Genomic DNA, 13,089 nt, shown 5'->3' with positions numbered 1-13,089 from the left:
AACCATGTTTTCACGGGGGCCAAACATTCTGCCGCGGCTGGATAGAAGTAAGGCAGTAATAAATAATAAATAGCCCATTTGTCAGTCCTGATGTCAGTTATTGTAAATCTTTGCATCCTTGTGTTAATATGATCTTGTGTTTACCATTTTTCTTGCTTCTCTCTGTGTTTAGAACAATTCTGGAAAAGATGGTACTGCAGGGCAAAGTCAAGCCCCAGCAGGCCAAAAGAAAAAAAAAAAAAAGTGGGACAAACTCAAAAAAAAAACAAAAAAAAAAACGAAGTAGTTGCAGGTTTGAATGATGATGTGGAAACTAAATTATGTTTTACCCATGAAAGTTATTAAATACCTTGCTGAAAATTGCTGATGTGATTGATTTCCAATGCCTTAGGATTGCAAATATCCAGGGACAGAAGCAAGCTGGAGGACCAGCGCTGCTACTTGGCCCTGGTTTGTCCTAATGGATGAGGTATTGGGACAGAGGCCTTCCACTGCCCTCCCGTCCCAATTTCCTCCATCCCTGAGGACACACCAGGGCCAAGTGCCTCGGTGCCTGACCGGGAAGAGGGAGAGGGAGAGGAAGAGGATGAGGAGGAGGAGAGCCAGCCAGGGTCGAGGAGAAAGAGGCAGAGAGAGGATGAAGTCCTCAATCTGATCAGCGAGCACATACAGCTGCAGAGGGAGCCAAGCAAGGAGAAAGAGACAGCAGAGAACGCATGGACAGACCGTTCCCTCTCCTCGAGCGGATGGCTGACCATTCCATTTTTGTTTGTTATCAACTGCTGTATTATTCAGTTAACTTGTGAGTTTTATTTTGAATTAATTTTCTGTTTTTGATCATTTATGGCAAAATGTTTTGATATTGAATTGCAGTCAGAGTTCTTTACTTTTAATCAATTGTCAAGGTTATATGGTAGCCGATCAACAGTTTATATGTATACCATTAACGTCATGTATCAGTATGTTGATTACCCTTGACTTTTGGCTGGTTAATAAATGATAAATGCAAACATTACTGTGGGTTCAAATAACAGGTTTACCTCTCCAGGGTCCTCTCTCAAACAGACATATAACAGCTGGAGGCGCCACCAACGGAGCCGCTTTTCTGGAAGGTTAAAAAGAAAATCAGGATTTTCTGTGGCTCTGACATGACCACAAACTTACTTTTACTCTTGTCACTTTTGCGGGCCTGGGCTGCATAAATATTAACGTACGGGTAGGGGCGGGAACATCTGGTGACGCAACCAGGAAATATTCTAAAGGTTGACATGGTCATCGCAGGTCTCTCCGAAGGACTCACCTTCGAAGATCGCAAATGCCAGGTCCTTTGAAGGATGCAGACCCTGAACTGAGACACAGCAAGTATGTCACAGTACATGTTGGCATTCATGGTTCCCCCAATGAACTGTAGCTCCCTAGTGCCCACAGCACTCATGGAGCCCCAGACCATGACACTGCCACCACCATGCTCGACAGTAGGCAAGACACACTTGTCTTCGTACTCCTCACCTGGCTGCCACCACACACGTTTGACATTATCTGAACCAAATACGTTTACCTTGGTCTCATCAGACCACAGGACATGGTTCCAATAATCCATGTCCTGAGTTGGCTTGTCTTCAGCAAACTGTTTGGGGGACTTTTTTGTGCATCACCTTTAGAAGAGGCTTCCTTCTGGGAGAATAGCCATGCAGACCAATTTGATGCAGTGTGTGGTGTATGGTCCGAGCACTGACAGGCTGACCCCCCCACCCCTTCAGCCTCTGCAGCAAAGCCGGCAGCACGCGTACATCTATTTCCCAGAGACACCCACTAGATATGACATTGACCACGTGCACTCAACTTCTTTGGTCAACCATGGCGAGGCCTGTTCTGAGTGAAACCTGTACTGTTAAACCACTGTATGGTATTGGCCACCGTGCTGCAGCTCAGTTTTGGGGTGTGGGCAAACTTCTTAAACCTAGACCATCGTTATGTGGAGCAACAATTCTTTTTGTCAGATCCTCAGAGAGTTCTTCGCCATGAGGTGCCAAGTTGAACTTCCAGTGACCAGTATGAGAGAGTGTGAGAGTGATAACACCAAAGTTAACAAACCTGCTCCCCAGTCACACCTGAGACTTTGTAACACTAACGAGTCACATGACACCAGGGAGGGAAAACGGCTAATTGGGCCCAATTTGGACATTTTCACTTCGGGGTGTACTTACTTCTGTTGCCAGCAGTTTAGACATTAATGGCTGTGTGCTGACTTATTTTGAGGGGACAGTAAATTTACACTGTTGTACAAGCTGTACACTCACTACTTTACATTGTAGCAATGTGTCATTTCTTCAGTGTTGCCCTATGAAAAGATGTAATAAAATACTAACAAAAATGTGAGGGGTGTACTCACTTTTGTGAGATTCCGTAACTGGCTGTACAGTTTGTATCTTACGGTTAGCAACTCAATTGCTGAATAAAGCCACTTGCTGTTGTTGGAAATGGGGTTTTGGAGAGTGTTGAGACTGAACCGTGCATTGGATGAGCAACATAACCATCAGCTGAAAGTCATTTGATGTTACAGAAATCAAGCACCGGTTTATGGAAACATTACCACTATGGTTAGAGGAAATCAAGATATCCAGTACCTTTGCTTTTTGTGGCACTACACCAACACCCCTACAGAACAATTTCTGCCTGCTGACCAACTAATAAATAAGCTGTTTTTCCCTTGAGGCTACAGTATTGGGGGACAAAGTGAATCTAAGATGCAGCCACAGAGGTGTCGCATTTTACCTTGACAACATTGGCAAAGTCTAAAGTCGTCCACTGTGACGGTTATTGTGAGAGTTAAATATAGAGAGAGGAGCAAAAACACAGGCTTCATCAGTTTGTTGAATAGAGCTTTCTGTTATGATAGCTTTTTATTCATAAACCGTCTCCATTAATTCATGGGGCCCAACATGTTTTGCTTTTATCTTTTTTAATACTGAACCTGTGGAGCAAACAAAAACAACTCGGAGAGGTTAATCCAGACAATAATCAGACACCATTTTTTTCTACGTAACACAAGCAGACACCATATTTTTTTTCTACATAATACAATTAAAACACATCAATATGCAAAATTTGACCCCATATTTAAATTTAAAAAAATACACAGACATATAGCTCAAGTTAATTTGAATGTAGATCTTTTTTTCAGACTTTTGTAACTTCCACAGACTTCTTTTCCTTTAAGAAATAGACACCATTTATGTTATCTAAACTTCTTTCTTGTTTCATACAAATATAGTGTATACAATAGAGTCTTTTGCCAGAGAGCTAGAACTCAAAGTTGCATGTTTCCAGTTTCATAGCACTGGTTTCTGACATAAGGCACAGACTAAGCAAAGGCACGATACTGAAATGAGTATTTTACACAATTGTGAATCTGACTTTCTGTCTGTTCTTTACACTCCTGCTGCTGTCAAACCCCTCAATCAAACAATCATTCACCCCGCTAAATATTTTCTGCTGTCTTTACTCAGGTATTTGGGTTCTGAGCATCCCTCTGCATTGTAAATAAAACAATATGTACAAGAAAGCACTTCAAATTTGATCTTAAATCAACATGATTTCGCTGAGCATCACTCAACTAAATACATGGACTAAACTTCCTCTGGTGATGCTAAAGCAAGATTACAAGTGACTGATGAGTCTCACGCTACATTTTTATGGTCCCATAATGTAACAAGCAGGATTTCTATGTAATTTAATCATGAAGCTTATCGCTGAATCAGATGTTCTGTCAATGCAACTTGTACACTGTGATTTTATTGTTCTTTTCTGTACAGGCGACATCTATTGCGTGTCTGTCCGCCTAGGAGAGGGTTCTTCCAACATTTTTTTCCCTTGTTTAAACGTTATTTTTTTCCTCACTGGAACTGAGGGTCTGAAGATGGAGGGTGTCGTTAACTGTACAGATTGTAAAGCTCATTGAGGTTTTGTACGCATTTATTGCTGACATCATATTTTCTTCGTATCACTTTGTCTCCCAACATCCCACCTGTGCTTCATATAAGAAATAACTCAATATTTTGGGAATATAACTTATTTGCCTTCGCTAGGGAGTTAGATGAAAAATGCCATCAGTTATCTTATGTCTATACATTAAGTAATGCACAGAGCTGGAGCAAGGATGTGGTTAGCCTAGCACAGCCACTAGCTAAAAATACACTTACTGACACTGCTAAAGGTCATTAACTATAACATATCTCTCTTGGTCATCCATACACAAACAGAAGCAAAAAATTATGGTTCATGGATGGATACACTTTTTAACAATTTCTTGAAAATAAGATCAGTTTATCCATCACCTCAGTACTGAGGTGCAGTTTTGTCTTCTTAAATTTAATACAATTCAGCGAGGCAGCATAAGGGCACAACATTCCCTCTTTAAACAGACTGTAAAAGGGGCTTCAGAGTTGGTAAGCCTATTTTCAAAACTTTGGACCAAGCCTGGCTCGCTGCTTTCCCTTGCTGCCAGTCTTTACACTAAGCAAGGCTAATCGCTTCCAAGCTCCAGTGCTCAAGGCACAAATCTGCACAAAGTGTGGTATCAATCCTCTATTTTGTGTCTGATGATCACTTCCATTATCACCAAACTGTTCTACCATCAAACAAGGGTTTCATTACCAAACACCACACTTGATGAGCTACCACTGATGTCAAAAATAACAGCATTAAAAGAAGAAGCACCATTCTGCTTTCGGCAGTGGTGTCTTCAGCCTCATCCATTATTTCTGACTGAGAGGACACCTCCCAGTTTGTTATTGCACACAGGCCAACAAAAAAAACAACATTCAAATCATCATCAAATTTTTGAAGTTCGTCTGAAGTCAGTTAAACGATATTGTAAACTTTTCCAACCATTTGTGCAAATTTTAAGCTTAAAATTGTTCCGATCCCTGCTCTTCACATCATCCATGTCTCCTATTTCTGCGATTCTTCACCATTAATATAAAGAGGTTTGACTTGTGGCTCTTTCCAACTAGTGAAACCAGAAAAAACACACTTAACTCCTTCTCTTGAAAGAAAAAACACTGCGGACTCAGACTGCAGAAGCTTCTCAGTTTTTCAAAAGAAGAAGTAGTACATGAGCAAACAGAAGAACAGGAAAAACAGGATCCAGTTGATTGAGTGGATGTAGACGATGACCAGACCGATGTCAAACAGCCAGCCGCGCATGTCGGTGAGGTCGAAAGCATCCAACGTGAAGCCTCCATGGGCAAAGTGCAGGCGTCTTCCGGCCATCGCTGCCCGTCTCTGCTCTCCTGAAGTAAGTCAGATAAACTAACCATTTATATTCAAAGTAATTAAATTAATACATTTTCAATTGTGGGCACTAATTTAAAATCTAGGTTTAATTTAAACAGGTAATGCAAACATTTTCACCCCAAAAAGTCATTTGTTCTATTGCAGATTTTGAAATGTTAAGCAAATACAATTTCACTATTTTGCCGACCAATTATTCGCAAAATTCCTGAGACAAGTTGGGCCTGAACACGGTCTTTTTGTAGAAATGTTCTTGTTTTTATCTAAAATGAGGGCAAAATTAATTACCAGGAATCCAGTTTTTAGTTCATTTTCCCACTTAAGGTGCACAATGTAGGCACCTAATGTCTTGAATAAATCAATGTAAATATTGGCATCACTCATTTTCTATAGATCCAGGCTAAATATCTCGGGAGATATATATGGACAGTAAGTTCACAGTAAGTTCACTGTGCAGTTATCAGTTATGTTTATCTTGCTGGATTTGTTTTACAACAGTCTGACAGTAGGACTGAACTTCTCAACCCCTATAAAGATAAAGGTTATCATGGCCACTACACTGTATGGGAAAACAATAAAATGTGTGTGTTTTGATTGAACAAGGTCAGGGCACGAGGGCAGCTTAAAAATGAGGTCAGTCATATAGAGACGCACGTTCTTCACATGTCTAGTGGTGAACTGAAATGTCTTTTCAGAAACAGCAGCCTGAGAATTCACTGTCAAAAGATAGAGCTGAAAACGCCTTGTCAGACAAATGAGATTAAAAAAGTAGGCCAACTTCTACAACCACTTTCTCACCCCAGAAGGTATGGAAGCGCTTGCGACAGCTGGGCAGAGGCCATTTTTCACACGAAGCACCCTGGAAGCTTTGCTTGCGGGCGTAGTACACTTTGGGGAAGAAGGTCTTCGCTGTTTGGTTGAGCTCTGCAGAGGAATGAGAACAGTCATAATTTCAATCCATTTGTTGAAGGCAATATGGCATTATTACTGTACTGTAGGTTATTTCTGTCAAGGGCAGGTCTACAACTAATGATTAACATTTTTTTTTTCCATCTATCCATTACAACCAATTGTCCCATGCAGGTAGGAAAGGGACTGCAGCCTATCCCAACACATGTGCAAGAAGAGCTGAACACAGGCAATTTAGAGCCTCCCAGCATGCCCCTGGACTCAGAACAGCAATCATTTAGTCTATAAAATGTCAGACACCTTTGAAAAATAACCATTACTATTTTATCCCCAGCCCCCCAAATATTCAATTTACAATTATATGAAACAACACTAACCCTTGTGGAAGCTGGTGTGGGAGATGAGGGTGCGGCAGAGGGGGCAGGTTGTGTTCGTCGGTCGGTTCTTGGCGATGGTGCGGAGACATGGCTCGCAGAAGGTGTGACCGCAGGGCTGACAGCTGTAAGGGCTGAAGTAGATGTCGAGACACACCGCGCAGGTGAGGCCCTCTCGGTCCTCCTCCTCACTGTCCAACAGTGAGGTGCTTAGACTCTCAGCCTGGACGCACATATATACAAGATATTTCAATTGTATAGGCATGGTATACCATATAAAATGCCCCAACTTGCATTGTTAAAGAATGTAAAACAAATCATGGATCTGTCCCTTTATCAAGATCAGGACCAAAAGCTAATGGGGTCTATTTTGGGCTGAGAACCATCCTCCAGCCAAGTTTCATGGAAAACCGTTGAGTTGTTTTTGTGTAATCCAGCAGACAATCCAACCAATTTACAAACAGACTGGAATGAGAACATAACCTCCTTGGCTAAGGAAATAACTTCCAAGGCTTTTTAATTTGATGAGGCTTTAAAAGAACTGTGATTACATTTTCTGTTCAGTGGTAGTCATTCTAAATGAGACTCCTGATACACCCACGCCTCACCTGCTCCTGCTCCAGCTGACTGTGCAGCCATCGCTCTCTCCTCCTCTGTTTCCTCCGCAGACCCTTCAAGCGGTTCTTCTCTCTTTTGCTCAGTCTGCTTGAGGCCGGGGAGGCCATGAAGGCTTGAGGCTGAGAATAAGGTACACACACCACACACAAACATTAAGAACAGAATCAATGAGGAAGACTCATGTTTCTTAATTCGTCTATGAAGAGATTACTGAACCACAACCACACTAACTATGACAACCACAGTCAACATCAGCATGGAACATAAAAGTCCTGCTAACTTCACTGAGTGAGACACTACAGTCTTCACCACATTCTACAATGCAAAAGTGGCAACCCACATAAAGACCAATTACTCAGCTATGTGTGTTCAGACAGAAAATGATTTCCACAGGCAGTGGGACTGAGTAATGAAGGGCTGAGGAAACATACTACATTGCCTCAGGCAATGGAAATACACCAGTTGACACAAGTTAGAACTGTTTAAAAAAAACAAAAACAAAAACAAAACAAGTGGGCTAATGAGACTGCTTCATAAAGAGAGATGAGATGAAACAGGAGAAAGTAAAGAAACAACTGGAGGTTCTGGTGAGATCCAAGTTCACAGTCTCATTAGCCACACAGAGGTGATCAGTGTGTCAGGATCAGGATTCATCCTCTTGGGATCATGAATATCCACAGCGTGTTGCCAGTACAGTGCACAAGGCCACTGGTTTTCAAGATGTCTCAATAAATCAACTTATATGAGGAAAGAAATACCAGTTGAATGTGGTTTTAAATGTATAGCTGTTACTTCTCTCCACCTTTTTTTCCTGATTATGTAATAATGTAATTCAGGGCAAAAAATGTATCTTTGTCATTATCCAGGATGTATAGTGGATCAGGAGCTCAATCACAACACATTATAACTGCATCCACATGATTATAAACACCTGGCTGATACATGTTTAGATTAACAGGTGGAAACCGGGGGATGTGTATTCATGCCTCTTTTGTTTTCACAGCGCTGGCGTGCTGTATGAAACGACACACTGGAGCAGCTTTAAGCTGCCAGTTCTTGGTACAGTGTAAACAAACAAAGGCAGCATAAAGGCGAGTCTTCTTTGCACCGATAATGTGGAGTCTCTGTTTAGTGATAGTATAGGCACTAAAATGCCCCGATACTTATACAACATTCTTGTAAAAATCAGAAATAAAGGAATAATTTTAATATATTGTTATCACACTATTAAAAAAATGCAGATTATTTTTAATTCACTGTAAATACCGACACTTCCTCGTCCTGCTCAGCCACACTGTCAGAGATGGATCTCCCTCTGAGGAACAGGGCTGACTCGGGCGCCTCCTCGTGGACAGCCGTGCTCTCTGGAGAAGACTCGACAGTGTGCATCAGCTGTTGGTGCAGAGGCGAAACTGTGTTCCCAGAGACAAATGAATGGCGGGCAACAGGTTCGTCAGAAGCCTCACCGTCAGTGTCAAACTGCGGACTCATGGGATCTGTCCCCGCCCTCGTCATCCCGACAGCAGACCTGTCTACAGGGCCTGCGGGGCAAAAACAAGACGACCTGATGGTGGCGTCATCTTCTGAACTGCACCGTCTCCTGTGAGAGATGCAGTACAGCGGGCTGAACGAAAACGAATGGGCGTTTTCTCTGTCGGCCAGTGAGTTAGAGGCCTCGGCAGGGCTGCTGTTGGACATGACAGCAGCACAGTTGAGCTGCAAACTCTCCAGTGCAGTCCTGTTCAGTTCAGGCCTCTGCCCTTTGTCCTGAGATCCATCTGCCAGCAGACCAGCCAGCTCATTCCTGGGCCTCGTCCTCCTCGGCTGGACGATGAGGACGTAATGTTTGTGGTCACGGTCCACGCGGCTTTTGTTGAAATGGACGGTGGCGTCCCGGCCGCAGGGACACTCACTGCGGTTAATGAAGTTGAAGCCGCCCAAACGAGCTGAGCAGTTCTGGCAGTTCAGTTTTCCAACAGTCCATTGGGCCTAGACAGAAACCACAGACACATGGATTTAGATCACACTGATTCTTTTAGAAAATGTTAACTCCATTTACCATTGTTCTATTTTTAAACATAGAACTGCAGCTGATGCTTATTTTTCTTTTTTATCATAATATTGATTAAAACTGTAAAAAAAGAAATGCAGTTATACAGGTTAGGACTGTTTGGCATAGAAGAATACTAAAATAAATTCACCTTGACAGTGTTCTTTGCCAAACAGTCCCAACATACCAAAACTTGGAATATTAATATTGAAAGATTGGGTTGTGATTGATCATAAACTAACATGGCAACAACACGCTGACTATATCAAGGGAAAAACTTCAAATTCAGCAGCAATCATGGATAAAGTTAGGGTTATACTGAATTATAAGGCCTTGTATGTGATCTGTTACTCCCTTAATCTTCCATACATGCGTGGAATTGTGGGTGTCGACCTTTAAAACTCTTACCACAACAAATACTCATATACGATAATCATGCTCACACAAATCTACTGTTTGTAAATTACCATGTAATGAAATTCCATGATTTGTTTTATTACAAAAATTATTCTATTATGTGCGATGACTGAAGAAAAAAATACTATAACTACTACTACTCAATCAGTTGGACTTCTATTTCCTTACTACTGAACACTGATTGAGAAAAGCTTGCAGAGCAAGTGGCAATGCTTCAGACACCGATCTGACAAGTAAAAAACTGTATACAAGCATAACTAAAACATAAATTAAAATACCCGTAAGGAATGAATTAACATTGGATGGTCACTGATAGTAAGGGACACATCATCATCAACATCATTTAAAAGTGCACACATTTCAGTTAAAGCTGACACCCTTACCTGGTGAACCGAGGTCAGGATCCACTCTGGCAATGTGTCAACGTTCACGTGCCAGATACTGCAAACAGTATCTAAGCTTTCGTCCGTGTTCTCACCCTGTTTCAACACAAGGACACACAGTCAACCCAGGAGGGCCCCAGCAGACCTAGTTTCTTTGATGCTAATAGCAACCATGACAAAAACACACACCGTTATCTTTTTCCTGGAAGGACTATTAGCTATGATTTGACCAGAAACTAATGTAACTTTCTTTTATCAGAAGTTCCGAGAGCCCAACCTTCAAGTTGTATAAGCAGAGAAAAGCAGTTAATCAGTTCTTAGATTTGAGAGGTTCCAAACACAGAACATTTGGCATTTTGCTTGTAAAAACTGCTTGTTCCACAGGCTCCAAAACTGTGGAACAAGCTGAGGTCTGTTTAAACAATCAGCACATTTAAATTGGGGCTTTACAAAAACCTGTGCACTGTGGCTCATAAAAGGTACATTTATTAGATTTTTTTTAATTGCTTGCTTTTGTTTTTATTGCCTTTTAAATGCAATTTTAACATTTTCTTAAAACCTTACTATTGTATTCCCTGTCAAGCACTTTGAAATTTCTTGTATCAGAATGGTGTTATATACATAAACATTACATTGTACACATGTCGAGGCAGAATAATCTAAGTCCTACGTGATTTATGATTAATCTGAGTTATCGACTCACTGTGTCAGTAGTAGTTATACCGTGGCTGTGCAAACAGTAAACGATTCCTGTTAGCCGGCTTATTACTGATTAATCTGCCAAAAGTGATGATCAAATGGATTTTCAACCGATTGTCCAAAACCAAAAGACTCTGCATTTACCATCATAATGACAAAGAAAAGCAACCAATCCTTAAATTTCAGGAAATAAAACCAGCAAAAGTTTGAGCTTTGTGCTTGAGACATTACTGAAATTATTAAGTTATCATCAAAATAGTTAGCAATTATTGAAGGAGGCAATTATTTCATCAACTACTCAATTAACTAAGTAATCACTTCGGCTCCAAAGCAATGTGTGCAGCAGCTGAATGGCTAAAGGAAAGACTGAAAACATGCAAGAAGTGAGACTTTTCACCAGAAGCAACTTAGGACTCTCATTGCTAAATCAGACACAGACAGTTTTCACAGACCATTGACAAGCATGATGAGTCTATGACGCCTTTCCGACACCTCCTGCAGCGGAGCATGGTTCTCTCTCGTCAGGCTCACCAACACAAAGTTTTCAGTCCAGCTGTCAATGATGATGAGGACAGACAAAGTTTAGACAGTTCAGACACACAACTGGAAACACAACACACGCACATTCACGTGTGCGCGTACACACACACACACAAGCAAAAAAAACACTTTTCTTCTTTAAAGTTAAAGTCAGAATTAGTCTGAATTCATGTATTTAAATTGGAGACCTTGTTTAACCACATGTCTATTTACTGTATGTCTCTATATAAAACATGTTTTGCATAACCCCGGATGCCACAGAAATGTGGCCAGGGCAAACTGAGTCAAAAGGTTTAAATATAGACGTGGGTGACATAAACCCTCAGGCTTGATAGTTGTAAAAGAGTTATACCATGACCGGTGGAAGATAAGTTGTTGCAGTGAATTGACCTATTTCCATTTGAGGGTAACCTGATGCTTAACCTTATGTGACTGCTGTATATTTATATTGATGTTTCTATTTTTACATTGAACCTCTTTACAATTCAGAGAGGAAAATAAATGTTGGGTAAATGCAAATTGCAGACATTTAGTATGAGAAAAAATATGTGGGCGCTTGATCCTCTGAGACATCTGTGATTGTTCATATGTTATTCTAAAACTATGGGTGTTTACATGCTGTTACAGCAGCCTGAGGTCAGTTAGGATTATCAGTGAGGGCTACAGAGCGTGAAAAACAGCCCCAGACAGAATGTATGAACAGGACTGCCTACTGTCGTCATGCCTGTTATGCCTGTTACGTGATAAAAAGGCAATGAAGTTGAAATAATTTCCTGGAGTCAGTCGCTTATTCGGTACCAGGTTGAGAGGATTTCGGGTATCTCCCTCGGTGGCCGAACTACATCTGCGAAATTACATTTGTAGTTTTCTTTTAGCGTGGTCGGTACAGAGCTAACAATCACAGTAACACCATATAAACACAGTTTCTGCTGCTAACTTAGCGCTGCTAACCACAACAACTGGTCCTCCTGTGGCGTTCTCACCAAGAGCTTACATTGCACAGACAATGACAGTCAAGACATTATTGTTTCATTATTTGTTTCCAGACTCACATACCTGACAGCTGAGGGGGGGGGGATGTGTGAGTTGTGGTGCCGAAGAAAATCATAAGCATCCATGAAGAGAAGCTGAGCGCACAAACAGGAAAGTGAAGCAGCCTGCCGCTTTAAGCAAACCGTGACGTCAACAAGACTGGGACGCTACGGCGAGTCGAGTAGACCAAGAACCATAAAAGCTTTCGCTTTAGCGGCCAATCACCAAGAGTGTGGAAACGATTGACAGAGTGAATAAATAAAGGACAAATAAAAGAAACGACCATTTACAGTCATCATGCGATTTTCTCACATTCATGTCCATGACAATATAGTCTTTTAGATAATAGTCGGTTAAACTGAGTTTAGAGTGAGACTCAAGGGAAGACAGGTATGCACAACTTCCTGCTCTAAGTCAATGTATTACATAGCTAAACAGAAAATAAACCATTGTTGCAAAGTGCTCAGTTATAGACCCCATTAAAACTGGCTCTTGTTCAACCACTAGGGAGTACTGCCAAGTTACTGCAGTTGGGCCATCTCATAGTGCCAACTATACTTAAGAGGTGCTCCGCATGGACGATAGCGCCTCAACATTGCTTTTTAATGTAAACTGTAAAGCTTTTTTTTTTTTCTTATTTTCCATCACTGAACTACAAAAACGAGTCTACTTCTGTCAATAATTTATTTTTCTTAGGATGCATTTTTTTAAGTTGCAAAAGTCATGAAGATATCCCACTCAGCCATTAAAAACTCCCCTAAAAAGCTCAAAT

The 13,089-nt window shown here is 41.2% G+C and overlaps 1 protein-coding gene across 1 annotated transcript; it reads right to left on the bottom strand.

Annotated features, from left to right (window-relative positions):
* Positions 1-2,945: 2,945 nt before the first annotated feature.
* rnf180 (ring finger protein 180) lies at positions 2,946-12,464 on the bottom strand. Its single transcript, XM_037117655.1, has 8 exons — positions 12,342-12,464; positions 11,198-11,298; positions 10,047-10,142; positions 8,463-9,185; positions 7,187-7,315; positions 6,582-6,801; positions 6,094-6,219; positions 2,946-5,294 (listed from the first exon to the last, which is right to left on the bottom strand). Exons 2-8 carry the CDS (start codon positions 11,252-11,254, stop codon positions 5,098-5,100), a joined length of 1,548 nt encoding a protein of 515 aa, XP_036973550.1. The 5' UTR covers positions 11,255-11,298; positions 12,342-12,464; the 3' UTR covers positions 2,946-5,097.
* Between the last annotated feature and the right edge of the window lie 625 nt (positions 12,465-13,089).

Source organism: Acanthopagrus latus, chromosome 12 (assembly GCF_904848185.1).
Source record: "Acanthopagrus latus isolate v.2019 chromosome 12, fAcaLat1.1, whole genome shotgun sequence".
Classification (NCBI taxonomy): Eukaryota; Metazoa; Chordata; class Actinopteri; order Spariformes; family Sparidae; genus Acanthopagrus; species Acanthopagrus latus.
Note: the sequence above shows the minus strand (reverse complement) of the source record. Positions and strands in the feature narration are given on the sequence as shown.